General features: G+C 46.1%; 1 protein-coding gene across 1 annotated transcript in view; it reads left to right on the top strand.

The window, feature by feature from the left end:
• The window catches only part of LOC140428647 (junctional adhesion molecule C-like), a 148,594-nt gene that overhangs the window by 70,134 nt on the left and 58,306 nt on the right, over positions 1–20,154 (top strand). The window contains exon 3 of the mRNA XM_072515329.1: positions 7,096–7,434. Coding sequence (XP_072371430.1) covers positions 7,096–7,434 — 339 coding nt within the window. The remainder of the gene's footprint in view (positions 1–7,095; positions 7,435–20,154) is intronic.

Here is a 20,154-nt window from a genome sequence, read left to right as displayed (position 1 = left end):
ATGGGCTGCCTGCTGTGACAGTGGAGGCGGAAGGCTGTACTGTGGAATGGGCTGCCTGCTGTGAGAGTGGAGGCGGAATGCTGTACTGTGGAATGGGCTGCCTGCTGTGAGAGTGGAGGCGGAATGCTGTATTGTGGAATGGGCTGCCTGCTGTGAGAGTGGAGGCGGCGTGCTGTACTGTGGAATGGGCTGCCTGCTGTGAGAGTGGAGGCGGCGTGCTGTACTGTGGAATGGACTGCCTGCTGTGAGAGTGGAGGCGGAATGCTGTACTGTGGAATGGGCTGCCTGCTGTGACAGTGGAGGCGGAATGCTGTACTGTGGAATGGGCTGCCTGCTGTGAGAGTGGAGACGGAATGCTGTACTGTGGAATGGGCTGCCTGCTGTGAGAGTGGAGGCGGGTGCTGTACTGTGGAATGGACTGCCTGCTGTGAGAGTGGAGGCGGCGTGCTGTACTGTGGAATGGACTGCCTGCTGTGAGAGTGGAGGTGGAATGCTGTACTGTGGAATGGGCTGCCTGCTGTGAGAGTGGAGGCGGAATGCTGTACTGTGGAATGGGCTGTCTGCTGTGAGAGTGGAGGCGGAATGCTGTACTGTGGAATGGACTGCCTGCTGTGAGAGTGGAGGCGGAATGCTGTACTGTGGAATGGGCTGCCTGCTGTGAGAGTGGAGGCGGAATGCTGTACTGCTCTATGTTATATGTATCGTTCTTTGTTCTTTATTCTAATCGCGAACCTATCTGTCTCTGTCTTAAAGACACTCAGTGATTTGACCTCCACAGCCTTCTGCGGCAAAGAGTTCCACAGATTCACCCCCGTCTGGCTGAAGAAATTCCTCCTCATCTCAGTTTTACAACTAATACTCCTGGATATTACTCTGCATTTCATAATCCTGGATATTACTCTGTAGCTAATATTCCTGGATATTACTCTGCATTTCATAATCCTGGATATTACTCAACATCTCATAATCCTGGATATAACTCAACAGTTTATAACCCTTGATATTACTCTACAACTGATAATCCTGGATATTACTCGACAGCTAATTATCCTGGATATTACTCAACAGCTAATAATCCTGGATATTACTCTACAGCTAATACTACTGGATATTACTCAAGAGATAATAATCCTGGCTATTACTCTATCGCTAATAATCCTGGATATCACTCTATAGCTAACACTCCTGGATACGACTCTACATCTCATAATCCTGGATATTACTCTACAGTTTATAATCCTGGATATCACTCTTTCGCAAATAATCCTGGATATCACTCTATAGCTAATACCCCTGGATATTACTCAACAGCTAATAATCCTGGATATTACTCTACAGCTAATACTACTGGATATTACTCAAGAGATAATAATCCTGGATATTACTCTACAGTCAATAATCCTGGATACTACTCTACAGTTTATAATGTTGGATATTACACGAGAGCTAATAATCCTGGATATTACTCGACAGTTAATAATCCTGGATATTACTCGACAGTTAATAATCCTGGATATCACTCTATCGCTAATAATCCTGGATATTACTCTACAGCTAAGAATCCTGGACATTATTCTACATCTCATAATCCTGGATATTACTCTACAGATTATAATCCTGGATATTACTCTATCGCTAATAATCCTGGATATCACTCTATAGCTAATACCCCTGGATATTCCTCTACAGATTATAATCCTGGATATTACTCTACAGCTAAGAATCCTGGACATTATTCTACATCTCATAAACATGGATATTACTCTACAGATTATAATCCTGGATATTACTCTATAGCTAATAATCCTGATATTACTCTACATCTCAATCCTGGATACTACTCTACAGCTAATTATCCTAGATATTACTCTACATCTCGTAATCCTGTACATTACTCTACAGCTAATACTCCTGGATACTACTCTATAGTTAATAATCCTGGATATTACTCTACCGTTTATAATCCTGGATATTACTCTATAGCTAATAATCCTGGATATTACTCTACAGTTAATAATCCTGGATATTAATATATAGCTAATAAACCTGGATATTACTCTACAGTTTATAATCATGGAGATTACTCTACAGTGAATGATCCTGGATATTACTCTACAGTTTATAATCCTGGATATTACTCTACAGTTTATAAACCTGGATATTACTCTATAGCTAATAATCCTGGAAATTACTCTATAGCTAATAATCCTGGATATTACTCTACAGTTTATAATCCTGGATATCACTCTTTCGCTAATAATCCTGGATATCACTCTATAGCTAATACTCCTGGATATTACTCTACAGATTATAAACCTGGGTATTACTCTACAGCTAAGAATCCTGGACATTATTCTACATCTCATAAACCTGGATATTACATAACAGATTATAATCCTGGATATTACCCTATAGCTAATAATCCTGGATATCACTCTATAGCTAATACTCCTGGATACTACTCTACAGCTAATAAACCTGGATATTACTCTACAGTTTATAATCCTGGATATTACTCTACATCTCATAATCCTGGATATTACTCTACATCTCATAATCCTGGATATTACTCTACAGTTTATAATTCTGGATATTACTCTATAGCTCATAATCCTGGATTTTACTCTACAGATTATAATCCTGGATATTACTCTCCAGTTTATAATCCTGGATATCACTCTATCGCTAATAATCCTGGATATTACTCTACAGCTAAGAATCCTGGACATTATTCTACATCTCATAAACCTGGATATTACACTACATCTCATAATCCTAGATATTACTCTACAGATTATAACCCTGGATATTACTCTATAGCTAATAATCCTGGATATTACTCTACATCTCATAATCCTGGATACTATTCTACAGATTATAACCCTGGATATTACTCTATAGCTAATAATCCTGGATATCACTCTACATCTCATAATCCTGGATACTATTCTACAGATTATAATCCTGGATATTACTCTATAGCTAATAATCCTGGATATCACTCTATAGCTAATACACCTGGATACTACTCTACAGCTAATAATCCTGGATATTACTCTACAGTTTATAATCCTGGATATTACTCTACATCTCATAATCCTGGATCTTACTCTACAGTTTATAATCCTGGATATTAGTCTATAGCTAATAATCCTAGATATTACTCTACAAATTATAATCCTGGATATTACTCTACAGTTTATAATCCTGGATATCACTCTATCGCTAATAATCCTGGATATTACTCTACAGCTAAGAATCCTGGACATTATTCTACATCTCACAAACCTGGATATTACACTACATCTCATAATCCTAGATACTACTCCACAGTTTATAAACCTGGATATTACTCTATAGCTAATAATCCTGATATTACTCTACATCTCATAATCCAGGATACTACTCTACAGCTAATTATCCTAGATATTACTCTACATCTCGTAATCCTGTACATTACTCTACAACTAATACTCCTGGATATTACTCTATAGCTAATAATCCTGGATATTACTCTACAGTTAATAATCCTGGATATTAATATATAGCTAATAATCCTGGATATTACTCTACAGTTTACAATCATGGAAATTACTCTACAGTGAATAATCCTGGATATTACTCAATAGTTAATAATCCTGGATATTACTCGACATTAATAATCCTGGATGTTACTCAGGGTTTATAATCCTGGATATTACTCTACATCTCATAATCCTGGATATTACTCTACAGTTTATAATCCTGGATATTACTCTACAACTAATAACCCTGGATATTACTCTACACCTAATAATCCTGCATATTACTCTACAAGTAATAATCCTGGATATTACTCTATGGCTAATAATCCTGGATATTACTCTACTTCTCATAATCCTGGATATTACTCTACAGATTATAATCCTGGATATTACTCTATAGCTAATAATCCTGGATATCACTCTATAGCTAATACTCCTGCATACTATTCTACATCTCATAATCCTGGATATTACTCTACAGTTTATAATCCTGGATATCACTCTTTTGCTAATAATCCTGGATATCACTCTATAGCTAATACTCCTGGATATTACTCTACAGATTATAATCCTGGATATTACTCTACAGCTAAGATTCCTGGACATTATTCTACATCTCATAAACCTGGATATTACTCTACAGATTAAATTCCTGGATATTACTCTATAGCTAATAATCCTGGATATCACTCTATAGCTAATACTCCTGGAAACTACTCTTCAGATAATAATCCTGGATATTACTCTACAGTTTATAATCCTGGATATCACTCTATCGCTAATAATCCTGGATATTACTCTACAGCTAAGAATCCTGGACATTACTCTACATCTCATAAGCCTGGATATTACACTACATCTCATAATCCTAGATACTACTCTACAGATTATACCCCTGGATATTACTCTATAGCTAATAATCCTGGATATTACTCTACATCTCATAATCCTGGACATTATTCTACATCTCATAAACCCGGATATTACACTACATCTCATAATCCTAGATACTACTCTACAGATTATACCCCTGGATATTACTCTATAGCCAATAATCCTGGATATTACTCTACATCTCATAATCCTGGACATTATTCTACATCTCATAAACCCGGATATTACACTACATCTCATAATCCTAGATACTACTCTACAGATTATACTCCTGGATATTACTCTACAGCTAATACTACTGGATATTACTCTGTGGCTAATAATCCTGGATATTACTCTACAGTTTATAATCATGGAGATTACAGTGAATAATCCTGGATATTACTCTATAGTTAAAAACCCTGGATATTACTTGACATTAATAATCCTGGATGTTACTCTACAGTGTATAATCCTGGATATTAATCTATAGCTAATAATCCTGGATATTACTCTACAGTTTATAATCATGGAGATTACTCTACAGTGAATAATCCTGGAAATTACTCTATAGTTAATAATCCTGGAAATTACTCTATAGCTAATAATCCTGGATATTACTCGACACCTAATAATTCTGGATATTACTCTACATCTAATAATCCTGGATATTACTCTATAAATAATAATCCTGGATATTACTCTACAGCTAATACTCCTGGCTATTACTCTACAGTTTATAATCCTGGATATTGCTCAATAGCTAATAATCCTGGGTACTACTCTACAGTTAGTAATCCTGGATATTGCTCAACAGTTAATCGTGGATATTATTCTATAGCTAATAATCCTGGATATTATTCTACAGTTTATAATTCTGGATATTATTCGACAGTTTATAATCCTGGATATTACTCTACATCTCATAATCCTGGATATTACTCTACAGTTTATAATCCTGGATATTACTCTACATCTCACAATCCTGGATATTACTCTACAACAAATAATTCTGGATATTACTCTACAGTTTATAATCCTGGATATCACTCTACATCTCACAATCCTGGATATTACTCTACAACAAATAATCCTGGATATTACTCTACAAGTAATAATCCTGGATGTTACTCAACATCTCATAATCCTGGATATAGATACATAGATACATAGAAGATAGGAGCAGGAGGAGGCCTTTTGGCCCTTCGAGCCTGCTCCACCATTCATCACGATCATGGCTGATCATCCAACTCAATAGCCTAATCCTGCTTTCTCCCCATAGCCTTTGATCACATTCTCCCCAAGTGCTATATCCAGCCGCCTCTTGAATATATTCAAAGTTTTAGCATCAACTACTTTCTGTGGTAATAAATTCCACAGGCTCACCACTCTTTGTGTGAAGAAATGTCTCCTCATCTCTGTCCGAAATTGTTTGCCCTGAATCCACAGACTGTGACCCCTGGTTCTGGACACACCCATCATTGGTAACATCTTCCCTGCATCTACCCTGTCCAGTCCTGTTAGAATTTTATAAATCTCTATGAGATCCCCCCTCATTCTTCTGAACTCCAGCGAGAACAATCCCAACCTAGTCAATCTCTCCTCGTACGACAGTCCCGCCATCCCTGGAATCAGTCTGGTAAACCTTCGCTGCACTCCCTCGAGAGCAAGAACATCCTTCCTCAGAGAAGGAGACCAAAACTGCACACAATACTCCAGGTGTGGCCTCACCAAGGCCCTGTACAATTGCAGCAACACATCCCTGCTTCTATACTCGAAACCTCTCGCAATGAAGGCCAACACACCATTAGCCTTCCTTACCGCCTGCTGCACCTGCATGCTTACCTTCAGCGACTGGTGCACAAGGACACCCAGGTCCCGCTGCACACTCCCCTCTCCCAATTTACAACCATTCAGGTAGTAATCTGCCTTCCTGGTTTTACTTCCGAAATGAATAACCTCACACTTATCCAAATTATACTACATCTGCCATTGATTTGCCCACTCGCCCAACCTGTCCAGATCTTGCTGTAGGATCCCTGCATCCTCGTCACAATTCACCCTCCCACCCAACTTGGTATCACCTGCAAACTTTGAGATGTTACATTTTGTTCCCTCATCCAAATCATTAATAGATATTGTGAATAGCTGGGGTCCCAGCACCAATCCCTGTGGAACCCCATTGGTTACTGCCAGCCAATTTGAAAAGGACCCATTAATTCCGACTCTTTGTTTCCTCTCTGCCAACCAGTTTTCTATCCACCTCAATACATTGCCCCCAATCCCATGCGCTTTAATTTTGAACAATAATCTCTTATGCGGGACTTTGTCAAGCGCCTTCTGAAAGTCCAAATATACCACATCGACTGGCTCCCCCTTGTCAACTGTACTGGTTACATCTTCAAAGAATTCCAACAGATTTGTCAAACATGATTTTCCCTTCATAAATCCATGCTGACTCTGACTGATCCTGCCACTGCTTTCTAAATGTTCCACTATAAAGTCCTTGACAATGGTTTAAAGCATTTTCCCCACTCCCGATGTCAGGCTGACTGGTCGATAATTCCCTGCTTTCTCTCTGCCTCCCTTTTTGAATATCGGAGTGACGTGAGCTACCCTCCAATCTGCAGGGACAGTTCCAGAGTCTATAGAGTTGTACAGATACTGATTTTGACCTTTCTATTTTTTTCCCTTAAAGGTGCAAATGTTCCCATCCTGAGTCAGCCGGAGGTGCTGAATGTCAGAGAGGCTCTCACTGCCCAGATCCAATGCTCAGCGCAGAATGTTGACTTGAGTAGAACTGACCTGCTGTGGTTTCGACGCAGTCTGAGAGGCTATGAATGGTTTGCTGTACACCGTGCTGATAATTCTGTGGAAATGAAAGAAGATTTAAAAGACCGATTTCAATCTACCAGAAATATCTCCAATAATGTCGTCACTCTAACAATCACAAATATCCAACAGGAAGATGTGAGTGTCTATTACTGTAGGGTGTGGTCTGAGGTGTTTGGAAGTGGAACCCAGTTGAATATCACCGGTAAGAACTCCTTTAAAATCCATTCTATCACTGCCTGGAACAGACAGGACTGGGCATTTTCCCTGAAGCACTGCAGTCTTTGTGGAGGTTGATGTGCTCCTCCTGTGCTATGTGGTAAATCATGGAAGCTTCAGTTGTCCCTGGTGACCACGTGTGCAGGAAGTGTGTCCAACTGCAGCTCCTGACTAACCGCGTTTCGGGGCTGGAGCTGAGGGTGGATTCACTGTGGAGCATCCGCGACGCTGAGCAGGTCGTGGACAGCACGCTCAGTGAGGTGGTCACACCGCAGGTGAGGACTGGACAGGCAGAAAGGGCATGGCCACCAGGCAGAGTAGAGGGAGGCAGGTAGTGCAGGAGTCCCCTGTGACCATCCCCCTTTCTAACTGATAGACCGTTTTGGATACTGTTGGGGGAGATGCCTGTGTCGGGAAAGCAGTGGCAGCCAACTTCATGGCACCCGTGGGTGGGGCTGCTGCACAGGAGGGGAGAATGTCAGTGGTCAGCGATTCAATTGTAAGGGGAGCAGAGAGGTGTTTCTGTGGCTGCAAAAGAGACTCCAGGATGGTGCGTTGCCTCCCTGGTGCCAGGGTCAGGGATGTCTCTGAACGAACAATGGCCATCCTGAAGGGGGATGGTGAACAGACAGATAATGTGGTTCACATTGGTACCAACGATATCGGCAGAAACAGGATGAGGTCCTGGAAGCAGAATTTAGGGAGCGAGGAAGTAGATTCAAAAACAGGTCCCAGAGGATAGTAATCTCTGGATTACTTCCGGTGCCAAGTGCGAGTGAGTATAGAAACAGGAGGTTAGTCCAGGTGAATGAATGTCTGGAGAGATGGTGCAGGAGGGAGGGCTTTAGATTTCTGGGGCATTGGGACCATTTTGGGGGATGTTGGGACCTGCACAAGGCGGACAGTTTGTACCTGAACTGAAATGGGACCAGCATCTTGCAGGGGGGTTTGCTAGTGCAGTTGGGGAGGGTTTAACCTAACTTGGCAGGGAGCTGGGATCCTGAGAGAAGGTGCAGCAGGGCTAGGTGCGCAGCCAACATTAGAGGAGACGTCAAGTGAGTCAGGAAGTTCGGGAACAGTTAAGTAACAAGGGGGTTTGGCAAGATTGGCTGGTATCTATTTTAATGCAAGGAGGTGTCTGACAAACAAGGAGATGGCTTGAGGGCACACATTGAACCATGGGGACATGATGTCATTGCTGTCACTGAGACATGGTTGAGAGAGGGGCAGGATTGGCAGCTCAATATTCGAGAATACAATATCTTCAGGTGAGTCAGGGAAGGTGGTAAAAGAGGAGGGGGTGTCGCAATTTTGATCAGGGAATCAATGACAGCAGTATGGAAGGACTCACAGAGTTTTTACGGCACGGAAACAGGCCCTTCGGCCCATCACACCCCTGCCACCCACCTAATCCCGTTTCCCAGCTCTTGGTCCGTCGCCTTGTATCTGCGGCATTTCAACAGCTGATCGAAACACTTCTTGAAAGTTGTGAGGGTTCCCCCTCTACCCCCCTTTCAGGCAGCGAGTTCCAGACTCCCACCTCCCTCTGGGTGGGAATGTTTTTCCTCACATCTCCAGGGAGAATTCGGGAATAGGGCCAGGGACTGTACTCGTTGGAATTTAGAATGATGAGGGGGGATCTTATAGAAACATATAAGATTATGAAGGGAATAGATAGGATAGATGCGGGCAGGTTGTTTCCACTGGCGGGTGAAAGCAGAACTAGGGGGCATAGCCTCAAAATAAGGGGAAGTAGATTTAGGACTGAGTTTAGGAGGAACTTCTTCACCCAAAGGGTTGTGAATCTCTGGAATTCCTTGCCCAGTGAAGCAGTAGAGGCTCATTCATTAAATGTTTTTAAGATAAAGATAGATAGTTTTTTGAAGAATAAAGGGATTAAGGGTTATGGTGTTTGGGCCGGAAAGTGAAGCTGAGTCCACAAAAGATCAGCCATGATCTCATTGAATGGTGGAGCAGGCTCGAGGGGCCAGATGGCCGACTCCTGCTCCTAGTTCTTAGTTCTTATGTTCTTATGTCTCTGAGGCAGAGCAGACAGGGAGATATTGCTGAACACAGCGGGTCTGGTGGCCTGAAGTGCGTATGTTTTAATGCAAGAAGTATTACGGATAAGGCAGGTGAACTTCGAGCTTGGATTAGAACTTGGAACTATGATGTTGTTGCCATTACAGAGACCTGGTTGAGGGAAGGGCAGGATTGGCAGCTAAACGTTCCAGGATTTAGATGTTTCTGGCGGGATAGAGGGGGATGTAAAAGGGGAGGCGGAGTTGCGCTACTGTTTCGGGAGAATATCACAGCTGTACTGCAGGAGGACACCTCAGAGGGCAGTGAGGCTATATGGGTAGAGATCAGGAATAAGAAGGGTGCAGTCACAATGTTGGGGGTTTACTACAGGCCTCCCAACAGCCAGCGGGAGATAGAGGAGCAGATAGGTAGACAGATTTTGTAAAGGAGTAAAAGGAACAGGGTTGTGGTGATGGGAGACTTTGGCCGGGATCCTCCCGCAATCGGCGGGGGGGCCCGTACCGGCGCCTAGAGCGACGTGAACCACTCCGGCTTCGGGCCGCATGGAAGGTGCCGAATCCTCCGCACTTCCGGGGGCTAGGTCGGAGCTGGAGGGGTTGGCGCCGCGCCAACGGGCAGCATAGGGCCTCCGCCGGCGGCGCGAGTTGGAGCATGCGCAGGACCACTGACGGGGTGTGTCTTCCCCACGCCGGCCATCGTGGAGCCTTACACAGGCCGGTGTGGAATGAAAGAGTGCCCCCACAGCAGAGGCCCGCCCGCAGATCGGTGGGCGCCCCCCCGAAGACCCCGCTAACCGCCCTCCAAGCCAGGTCCCGCCGTGGGGGACCATGTCCATTTCACTCCGGCGGGACTGGCCAAAAACGGGTGTCCGCTCGGCCCATCGGGACCCGGAGAATTGTCGGGGGGGGGGGGTGCTGCTGCCAACAGCCCCCGACCGGCGCGGCGCGATACCCGCCCCGCCCTAAAACCAGCCCCGGAGTATTCGGCAACCGGAGTCGTAGCAGCGGGGCGGGATTCACCCCCCCACCCCGCCCTTTAAATTCCCCAATATTGACTGGGACTCACTCAGTGCTGTGGGGTTGGAGGGGGCAGAGTTGGTAAGGAGCATCCAGGAGGGCTTCTTAAAACAATATGTAGACAGTCCAACTAGGGAAGGGGCGGTACTGGACCTGGTATTGGGGAATGAGCCCGGCCAGGTGGTAGATGTTTCAGTAGGGGAGCATTTCAGGAGCAGTGACCACAATTCAGTAAGTTTTAAACTGCTGGTGGACAAGGATAAGAGTGGTCCTAGGGTGAATGTGCTAAATTGGGGGAAGGCTAATTACAACAATATCAGGCAGGAACTTAAGAACATAGATTGGGGGCGGATGTTTGAGGGCAAATCAACATCTGACATGTGGGAGGCTTTCAAATGTCAGTTGAAAGGAATTCAGGACCGGCATGTTCCTCTGAGGAAGAAGGATAAATACGGCAGATTTCGGGAACCTTGGATGACGAGTGATATTGTAGGCCTCGTCAAAAAGAAAAAGGAGGCATTTGTCAGGGCTAAAAGGCTGGGAACAGACGAAGCCTGCGTGGAATATAAGGAAAGTAGGAAGGAACTTAAGCAAGGAGTCAGGAGGGCGAGAAGGGGTCACGAAAAGTCATTGGCAAATCGGGTTAAGGAAATTCCCAAGGCTTTTTACACGTACATAAAAAGCAAGAGGGTAGCCAGGGAAAGGGTTGGCCCACTGAAGGATAGGCAAGGGAATCTATGTGTGGAGCCAGAGGAAATGGGCGAGGTACTAAATGAATACTTTGCATCAGTATTCACCAAAGAGAAGGAATTGGTAGATGTTGAGTCTGGAGAAGGGGGTGTAAATAGCCTGGGTCACATTGAGATCCAAAAAGACGAGGTGTTGAGCGTCTTAAAAATATTAAGGTGGCTAAGTCCCCAGGGCCTGATGGGATCTACCCCAGAATACTGAAGGAGGCTGGAGAGGAAGTTTTTTACGCAGAGGGTAGTGGGTGCCTGGAACTCGCTACCGGAGGAGGTGGTGGAAGCAGGGACGATAGTGACATTTAAGGGGCATCTTGACAAATACATGAATAGGATGGGAATAGAGGGATACGGACCCAGGAAGTGTAGAAGATTGTAGTTTAGTCGGGCAGCATGGTCGGCACGGGCTTGGAGGGCCGAAGGGCCTGTTCCTGTGCTGTACATTTCTTTGTTCTTTGTTCTTTGTTGAAATTGCTGAGGCCTTGACATAAATGTTTGGATCCTCACTGTCTTCAGGTGATGTCCCGGAGGACTGGAGAATAGCCAATGTTGTTCCTCTGTTTAAGAAGGGTAGCAAGGATAATCCAGGGAACTACAGGCCGGTGAGCCTTACTTCAGTGGTAGGGAAATTACTGGAGAGAATTCTTCGAAACAGGATCTACTCCCATTTGGAAGCAAGTGGGCGTATTAGTGAGAGGCAGCACGGTTTTGTGAAGGGGAGGTCGTGTCTCACTAACTTGATGGAGTTTTTCGAGGAGGTCACAAAGATGCTTGATGCATGTCGCCAGTGGATGTTGTCTATATGGACTTCAGTAAGGCCTTTGACAAGGTCCCTCATGGTAGACTGGTACAAAAGGTGAAGTCACACGGGATCAGGGGTGAGCTGGCAAGGTGGATACAGAACTGGCTAGGTCATAGAAGGCAGAGAGTAGCAATGGAAGGATGCTTTTCTAATTGGAGGGCTGTGACCAGTGGTGTTCCACAGGGATCAGTGCTGGGACCTTTGCTGTTTGTAGTATATATAAATAATTTGGAGGAAAATGTAACTGGTCTGATTAGTAAGTTTGCAGACAACACAAAGGTTAGTGGAATTGCGGATAGCGATGAGGACTGTAGGAGGATACAGCAGGATTTAGACCATTTGGAGACTTGGGCAGAGAGGTGTGTGTCTCTTAATGATCACGTCCATTAAACGTACAGTCTCTCAAAATTAACAAAGGTCATTACAGTTACCGTGTGGCTCTTAGAATCATAGAATTTACATTGTAGAAGGAAGTCATTTGGCTGATTGAATCTGCACCCTTGGAAAGATCCCCTCACTTAAGCCCACCCAATCCCCGTGACCCAGTAACCCCACCTAACCCTTTAGGACACTAAGGACAATTTATGATGGCCAATCCACCTAACCTGCACATCTTTGGACTGTGGGTGGAAACCGGAGCACCCGGAGGAAACCCATGCACACACGGGGAGGATGTGCAGACTCCGCACAGACAGGGATCCAAGCCGGGAATCGAACCTGGGACCCTGTAGCTGTGAAGTAACTGTGCGAGCCACTGAGCTACTGTGCTGCCCTGATGATCACCGTCCATGGCAGTTACAGTCTCTTAATATTAACACATTCTCTTACAGTATCATGCATCTCCAAATGAACGCAGCCCATTACAGTTACAGTGTGTGTCTCCGAATGATCACAGTCCATTACAGTTACAGTGTGTGTCTCCGAATAATCACAGCCCATTACAGTTACAGTGCGTGTCTCCTAATGATCACAGCCCATTACAGTTACTGTGTGTGTCTCCGAATGAACACAGTTCATTACAGTTACAGTGTGTGTCTCCGAATGATCACAGCCCATTACAGTTACAGTGTGTGTCTCCTAATGATCACAGTCCATTACAGTTACAGTGTGTGTCTCCGAATGAACACAGTCCATTACAGTTACAGTGTGTGTCTCCGAATAATCACAGCCCATTACAGTTACAGTGCGTGTCTCCTAATGATCACAGCCCATTACAGTTACTGTGTGTGTCTCCGAATGAACACAGTTCATTACAGTTACAGTGTGTGTCTCCGAATGATCACGGTCCATTACAGTTACAGTGTGTGTCTCCGAATGAACACAGTCCATTACAGTTACAGTGCGTGTCTCCGAATGATCACAGCCCATTACAGTTACAGTGTGTCTCCTAATGATCACAGCCCATTACAGTTACAGTGTGTGTCTCCGAATGAACACAGTCCATTACAGTTACAGTGCGTGTCTCCGAATGATCACAGCCCATTACAGTTACAGTGTGTCTCCGAATGATCACATCCCATTACAGTTACAGTGTGTGTCTCCGAATGATCACAGCCCATTACAGTTACAGTGCGTGTCTCCGAATGAACACAATCCATTATAGTCACAGTGTGTGTCTCCGAATGAACACAGTTCATTACAGTTACAGTGTGTGTCTCCGAATGATCACAGTCCATTACAGTTACAGTGTGTGTCTCTGAATGAACACAATCCATTATAGTCACAGTGTGTGTCTCCGAATGAACACAGTTCATTACAGTTACAGTGTGTGTCTCCGAATGATCACAGTCCATTACAGTTACAGTGTGTGTCTCCGAATGATCACAGTCCATTACAGTTACAGTGTGTGTCTCCGAATGATCACAGTCCATTACAGTTACAGTGTGTGTCTCTGAATGAACACAATCCATTATAGTCACAGTGTGTGTCTCCGAATGAACACAGTTCATTACAGTTACAGTGTGTGTCTCCGAATGATCACAGCCCATTACAGTTACAGTGTGTGTCTCTGAATGAACACAATCCACTATAGTCACAGTGTGTGTCTCCGAATGAACACAGTTCATTACAGTTACAGTGTGTGTCTCCGAATGATCACAGTCCATTACAGTTACAGTGTGTGTCTCCGAATGAACACAGTTCATTACAGTTACAGTGTGTGTCTCCGAATGATCACAGTCCATTACAGTTACAGTGTGTGTCTCCGAATGAACACAGTCCATTACAGTTACAGTGTGTGTCTCCTAATGATCACAGTCCATTACAGTTACAGTGTGTGTCTCCTAATGATCACAGTCCATTACAGTTACAGTCTGTGTCTCCGAATGAACACAGTCCATTACAGTTACAGTGTGTGTCTCCGAATGAATTCAGCCCATTACAGTTACAGTGTGTGTTTCCGAATGAACACAGTCCATTACAGTTACAGTGCGTGTCTCCGAATGATCACAGTCCATTACAGTTACAGTGTGTCTCCGAATGAACACAGTCCATTACAGTTACAGTGTGTCTCCGAATGAACACAATCCATTATAGTCACAGTGTGTGTCTCCGAATGAACACAGTTCATTACAGTTACAATGTGTGTCTCCGAATGATCACAGCCCATTACAGTTACAGTGTGTGTCTCTGAATGAACACAATCCATTATAGTCACAGTGTGTGTCTCCGAATGAACACAGTTCATTACAGTTACAGTGTGTGTCTCCGAATGATCACAGTCCATTACAGTTACAGTGTGTGTCTCCGAATGATCACAGCCCATTACAGTTACAGTGTGTGTCTCTGAATGAACACAGTTCATTACAGTTACAGTGTGTGTCTCCGAATGAACACAGTCCATTACAGTTACAGTGTGTGTCTCCGAATGAACACAGTTCATTACAGTTACAGTGTGTGTCTCCGAATGATCACAGCCCATTACAGTTACAGTGTGTGTCTCCGAATGAACACAGTCCATTACAGTTACAGTGTGTGTCTCCGAATGATCACAATCCATTACAGTTACAGTGTGTGTCTCCTTTTTTTTAAAATAATATTTTATTGAAAATTTTTGGTCAACCAACACAGTACATTGTGCATCCTTTACACAACATTGTAACAATACAGATAATAATGACCTTTTTAAATTTAAACAAAAACAACAACAAATAAATAAATATTAAATAACAAAAAATAAAAACTAGCCCTAATTGGCAACTGCCTTGTCTCAGGCCACCCCCCCCCCCCCATCCCTCCCCCCCCCCCCCCCCCCCCCCCAAGTCCTGGGCCGCTGCTGCTGCCTTCTTTGTTCTCCCCCATCTATCTTTCCGCAAGATATTCGACGAACGGTTGCCACCGCCTAGTAAACCCTTGAGCCGACCCCCTTAGGACGAACTTAATCCGCTCTCACTTTATGAACCCCGCCATATCATTTATCCAGGTCTCCACCCCCGGGGGCTTGGCTTCTTTCCACATTAGCAATATTCTGCGCCGGGCTACTAGGGACGCAAAGGCCAAAACATCGGCCTCTTTCGCCTCCTGCACTCCCGGCTCTTGTGCAACCCCAAATATAGCCAACCCCCAGCTTGGTTCGACCCGGACTCCTACTACTTTCGAAAGCACCTTTGTCACCCCCATCCAAAACCCCTGTAGTGCCGGGCATGACCAAAACATATGGGTATGATTCGCTGGGCTTCTCGAGCACCTCGCACACCTATCCTCCACCCCAAAAAATTTACTGAGCCGTGTTCCAGTCATATGTGCCCTGTGTAATACCTTAAACTGAATCAGGCTTAGCCTGGCGCACGAGGACGACGAGTTTACCCTGTTTAGGGCATCTGCCCACATCCCCTCCTCCCCTAGCTCTTCTTCCCATTTCCCTTTCAGTTCGTCCATCATAGTCTCCCCTTCGTCTCTCATTTCCCTATATATATCCGACACCTTACCGTCCCCCACCCATTTCTTTGAGATGACTCTGTCCTGCACCTCTTGTGTCGGGAGCTGCGGGAATTCCCTCACCTGTTGCCTCGCAAAAGCCCTCAATTGCATGTACCTGAATGCATTCCCTTGGGGCAACCCATATTTCTCGGTCAGCGCTCCCAGACTCGCAAACTTCCCATCCACAAATAGATCTTTCAATTGCGTTATACCTGCTCTTTGCCACATTCCATATCCCCCATCCATTCCCCCCGGGGCAAACCTATGGTTGTTTCTTATCGGGGACCCCCCCAGTGCTCCGGTCTTTCCCCTATGTCGTCTCCACTGTCCCCAAATCTTCAGTGTAGCTACCACCACTGGACTCGTGGTATAGTTCCTTGCTGAGAACGGCAATGGGGCTGTCACCATAGCCTGCAGGCTGGTCCCCCTACAGGACGCCCTCTCTAATCTCTTCCACGCCGCTCCTTCCTCCTCTCCCATCCACTTACTCACCATTGAAATATTAGCGGCCCAATAATACTCACTTAGGCTCGGTAGTGCCAGCCCCCCCCTATCCCTACTACGCTGTAAGAATCCCTTCCTCACTCTCGGAGTCTTCCCGGCCCAAACAAAACCCATGATACTCTTTTCTATCCTTTTGAAAAAAGCCTTCGTGATCACCACCGGGAGACACTGAAACACAAAGAGGAATCTCGGGAGGACCACCATCTTAACCGCCTGCACCCTCCCTGCCATTGACAGGGCTGCCATATCCCATCTCTTGAAATCTTCCTCCATCTGTTCCACCAACCACGTCAAATTTAGCCTGTGCAATGTGCCCCAATTCTTAGCTATCTGGATCCCCAGGTAACGAAAGTCTCTTGTTACCTTCCTCAACGGTAGGTCTTCTATTTCTCTACTCTGCTCCCCTGGATGCACCACAAACAGCTCACTCTTCCCCATGTTCAATTTATACCCTGAAAAATCCCCAAACTCCCCAAGTATCCGCATTATTTCTGGCATCCCCTCCGCTGGATCCGCCACATATAGTAGCAGATCATCCGCATATAAAGATACCCGGTGTTCTTCTCCCCTAAGTATTCCCCTCCATCTCTTGGAACCTCTCAGCGCTATCGCCAGGGGCTCAATCGCCAGTGCAAACAGTAATGGGGACAGAGGACATCCCTGCCTTGTCCCTCTATGGAGCCGAAAATATGCCGATCCCCGTCCATTCGTGACCACACTCGCCACTGGGGCCTATACAACAGCTGCACCCATCTAACATACCCCTCTCCGAACCCAAATCTCCTCAACACCTCCCACAGATAATCCCACTCCACTCTATCAAATGCTTTCTCGGCATCCACCGCCACTACTATCTCCGTTTCACCCTCTGGTGGGGCCATCATCATTACCCCTAACAACCTCCGTATGTTCGTGTTCAGCTGTCTCCCATTCACAAACCCAGTTTGGTCCTCGTGGACCACCCCCGGGACACATTCCTCTATTCTCATTGCCATTACCTTGGCCAAGACCTTGGCATCTACATTGAGGAGGGAGATTGGTCTGTAGGACCCGCATTGTAGCGGATCCTTTTCCTTCTTTAAAAGAAGCGATATCGTTGCTTCTGACATAGTCGGGGGCAGTTGTCCCCTTTCCTTTGCCTCGTTAAAGGTCCTCGTCAGTAGCGGGGCGAGCAAGTCCAAATATTTTCTGTAAAATTCAACTGGGAATCCGTCCGGTCCCGGGGCCTTTCCCGTCTGCATGTTCCTAATTCCTTTCACCACTTCTTCTACCGTGATCTGTGCTCCCAATCCCATCCTTTCCTGCTCTTCCACCTTGGGAATTTCCAGCCGATCCAAACATTCCATCATTCTCTCCCTCCCATCCGGGGGTTGAGCTTCATACAATTTTTTATAAAATGTCTTAAACACTTCATTCACTCTCTCCGCTCCCCGCTCCGTCTCTCCATCTTCGTCTCTCACCCCCCCTATTTCCCTCGCTGCTCCCCTTTTCCTCAATTGGTGTGCCAGCAATCTGCTCGCCTTCTCTCCATATTCATACTGTACACCCTGCGCCTTCCTCCATTGTGCCTCTGCAGTGCCTGTGGTCAGCAAGTCAAATTCCACATGCAGCCTTTGCCTTTCCCTATACAGTCCCTCCTCCGGTGCTTCCGCATACTGTCTGTCCACCCTCAAAAGTTCTTGCAGCAACCGCTCCCGTTCCTTACTCTCCTGCTTCCCTTTATGTGTCCTTATTGATATCAGCTCCCCCCTAACCACCGCCTTCAACGCCTCCCAGACCACTCCCACCTGAACCTCCCCATTGTCATTGAGTTCCAAGTACTTTTCAATGCATCCCCTCACCCTTAAGCACACCCCCTCATCCGCCATTAGTCCCATGTCCATTCTCCAGGGTGGACGCCCTCTTGTTTCCTCCCCTATCTCCAAGTCTACCCAGTGTGGGGCATGATCCGAAATGGCTATAGCCGTATATTCCGTTCCCCTCACCCTCGGGATCAATGCCCTACCCAACACAAAAAAGTCTATGCGTGAATAGACTTTATGGACATAGGAGAAAAACGAGAACTCCTTACTCCTAGGTCTACTGAATCTCCACGGGTCCACCCCTCCCATCTGCTCCATAAAATCCTTAAGCACCTTGGCTGCTGCCGGCCTCCTACCAGTCCTGGACTTCGACCTATCCAGCCTTGGTTCCAACACCGTGTTGAAGTCTCCCCCCATTATCAGCTTTCCGGTCTCTAGGTCTGGGATGCGCCCTAGCATTCGCTTCATAAAATTGGCATCGTCCCAATTCGGGGCATACACGTTTACCAACACCACCATCTCTCCCTGTAATTTGCCACTCACCATCACGTATCTGCCCCCGTTATCCGCCACTATAGTCTTTGCCTCGAACATTACCCGCTTCCCCACTAATATAGCCACCCCCCTGTTTTTCGCATCCAGCCCCGAATGGAACACCTGCCCTACCCATCCTTTGCGCAACCTAACCTGATCTATCAGTTTCAGGTGCGTTTCCTGTAACATGACCACATCTGCTTTAAGTTTCTTAAGGTGTGCGAGTACTCGTGCCCTCTTTATCGGCCCGTTAAGCCCCCTCACGTTCCACGTGATCAGCCGAGTTGGGGGGCTTCCCACCCCCCCCCCCCCTTGCCGGTTAGCCATCATCTTTTTCCAGCTTCTCGCCCATTTCCCACGCAGCTGTATTTCTCCCAGACGGTGCCCCCCCGCCCATCCTTTCCCGTACCCACTCCCCCCTTTCCCCAGCAGCAGCAACCCAGTAATTCCCCCCTCCCCCCACCCCCCCCCGCTAGACCCCACGCTAGCGTAATTACACCCCCCATGTTGCTCCCAGAAGTCAGCAAACTCTGGCTGACCTCGGCTTCCCCCCGTGATCACGGCTCGCCCCGTGCGGCGCCCCCTCCTTCCTGCTTCTCTATTCCCGCCATAATTATCATAGCGCGGGAACCAAGCCCGCGCCTCTCCCTCGGCCCCGCCTCCCATGGCCAACGCCCCATCTCCTCTCCCTCCCCACCTCCCCCCATCACCACCTGTGGGAGAAAGAAAAGTTACCATACCGCAGGATTAATCATACAATCCCTCTTCGCCCCCCCCCCCCCCCACTCGTCCCACCACTTTGTCCAAACGTTCATTTTCGTAGTCCAATCATTCCAATTTTTCTTCTACAATAAAAGTCCACGCTTCATCCGCCGTCTCAAAGTAGTGGTGCCTCCCTTGATATGTGACCCACAGTCTTGCCGGTTGCAGCATTCCAAACTTTATCTTTTTTTTGTGAAGTACCGCTTTGGCCCGATTAAAGCTCGCCCTCCTTCTCGCCACCTCCGCACTCCAGTCTTGATAAACGCGGATCACCGCGTTCTCCCATTTACTACACCGAGTTTTCTTCGCCCATCTAAGGACCATTTCTCTATCCTTAAAACGGAGAAATCTCACCACTATGGCTCTGGGAGCTTCTCCTGCTCTCGATCCTCGCACCATAACTCGGTATGCTCCCTCCACCTCCAACGGACCCGTCGGGGCCTCCACTCCCATTAACGAGTGCAGCATCGTGCTCACATATGCCCCGACGTCCGCCCCCTCCACACCTTCAGGAAGGCCAAGAATCCTCAAGTTGTTCCTCCTTGCGTTGTTTTCCAGTGCCTCCAACCTCTCCACAGATCG

Source organism: Scyliorhinus torazame, chromosome 1, assembly GCF_047496885.1.
Source record: "Scyliorhinus torazame isolate Kashiwa2021f chromosome 1, sScyTor2.1, whole genome shotgun sequence".
NCBI lineage: Eukaryota > Metazoa > Chordata > Chondrichthyes > Carcharhiniformes > Scyliorhinidae > Scyliorhinus > Scyliorhinus torazame.
The sequence above is the reverse complement of the archived record's forward strand: the minus strand, read 5'-3'. Positions and strand labels throughout refer to the sequence as shown.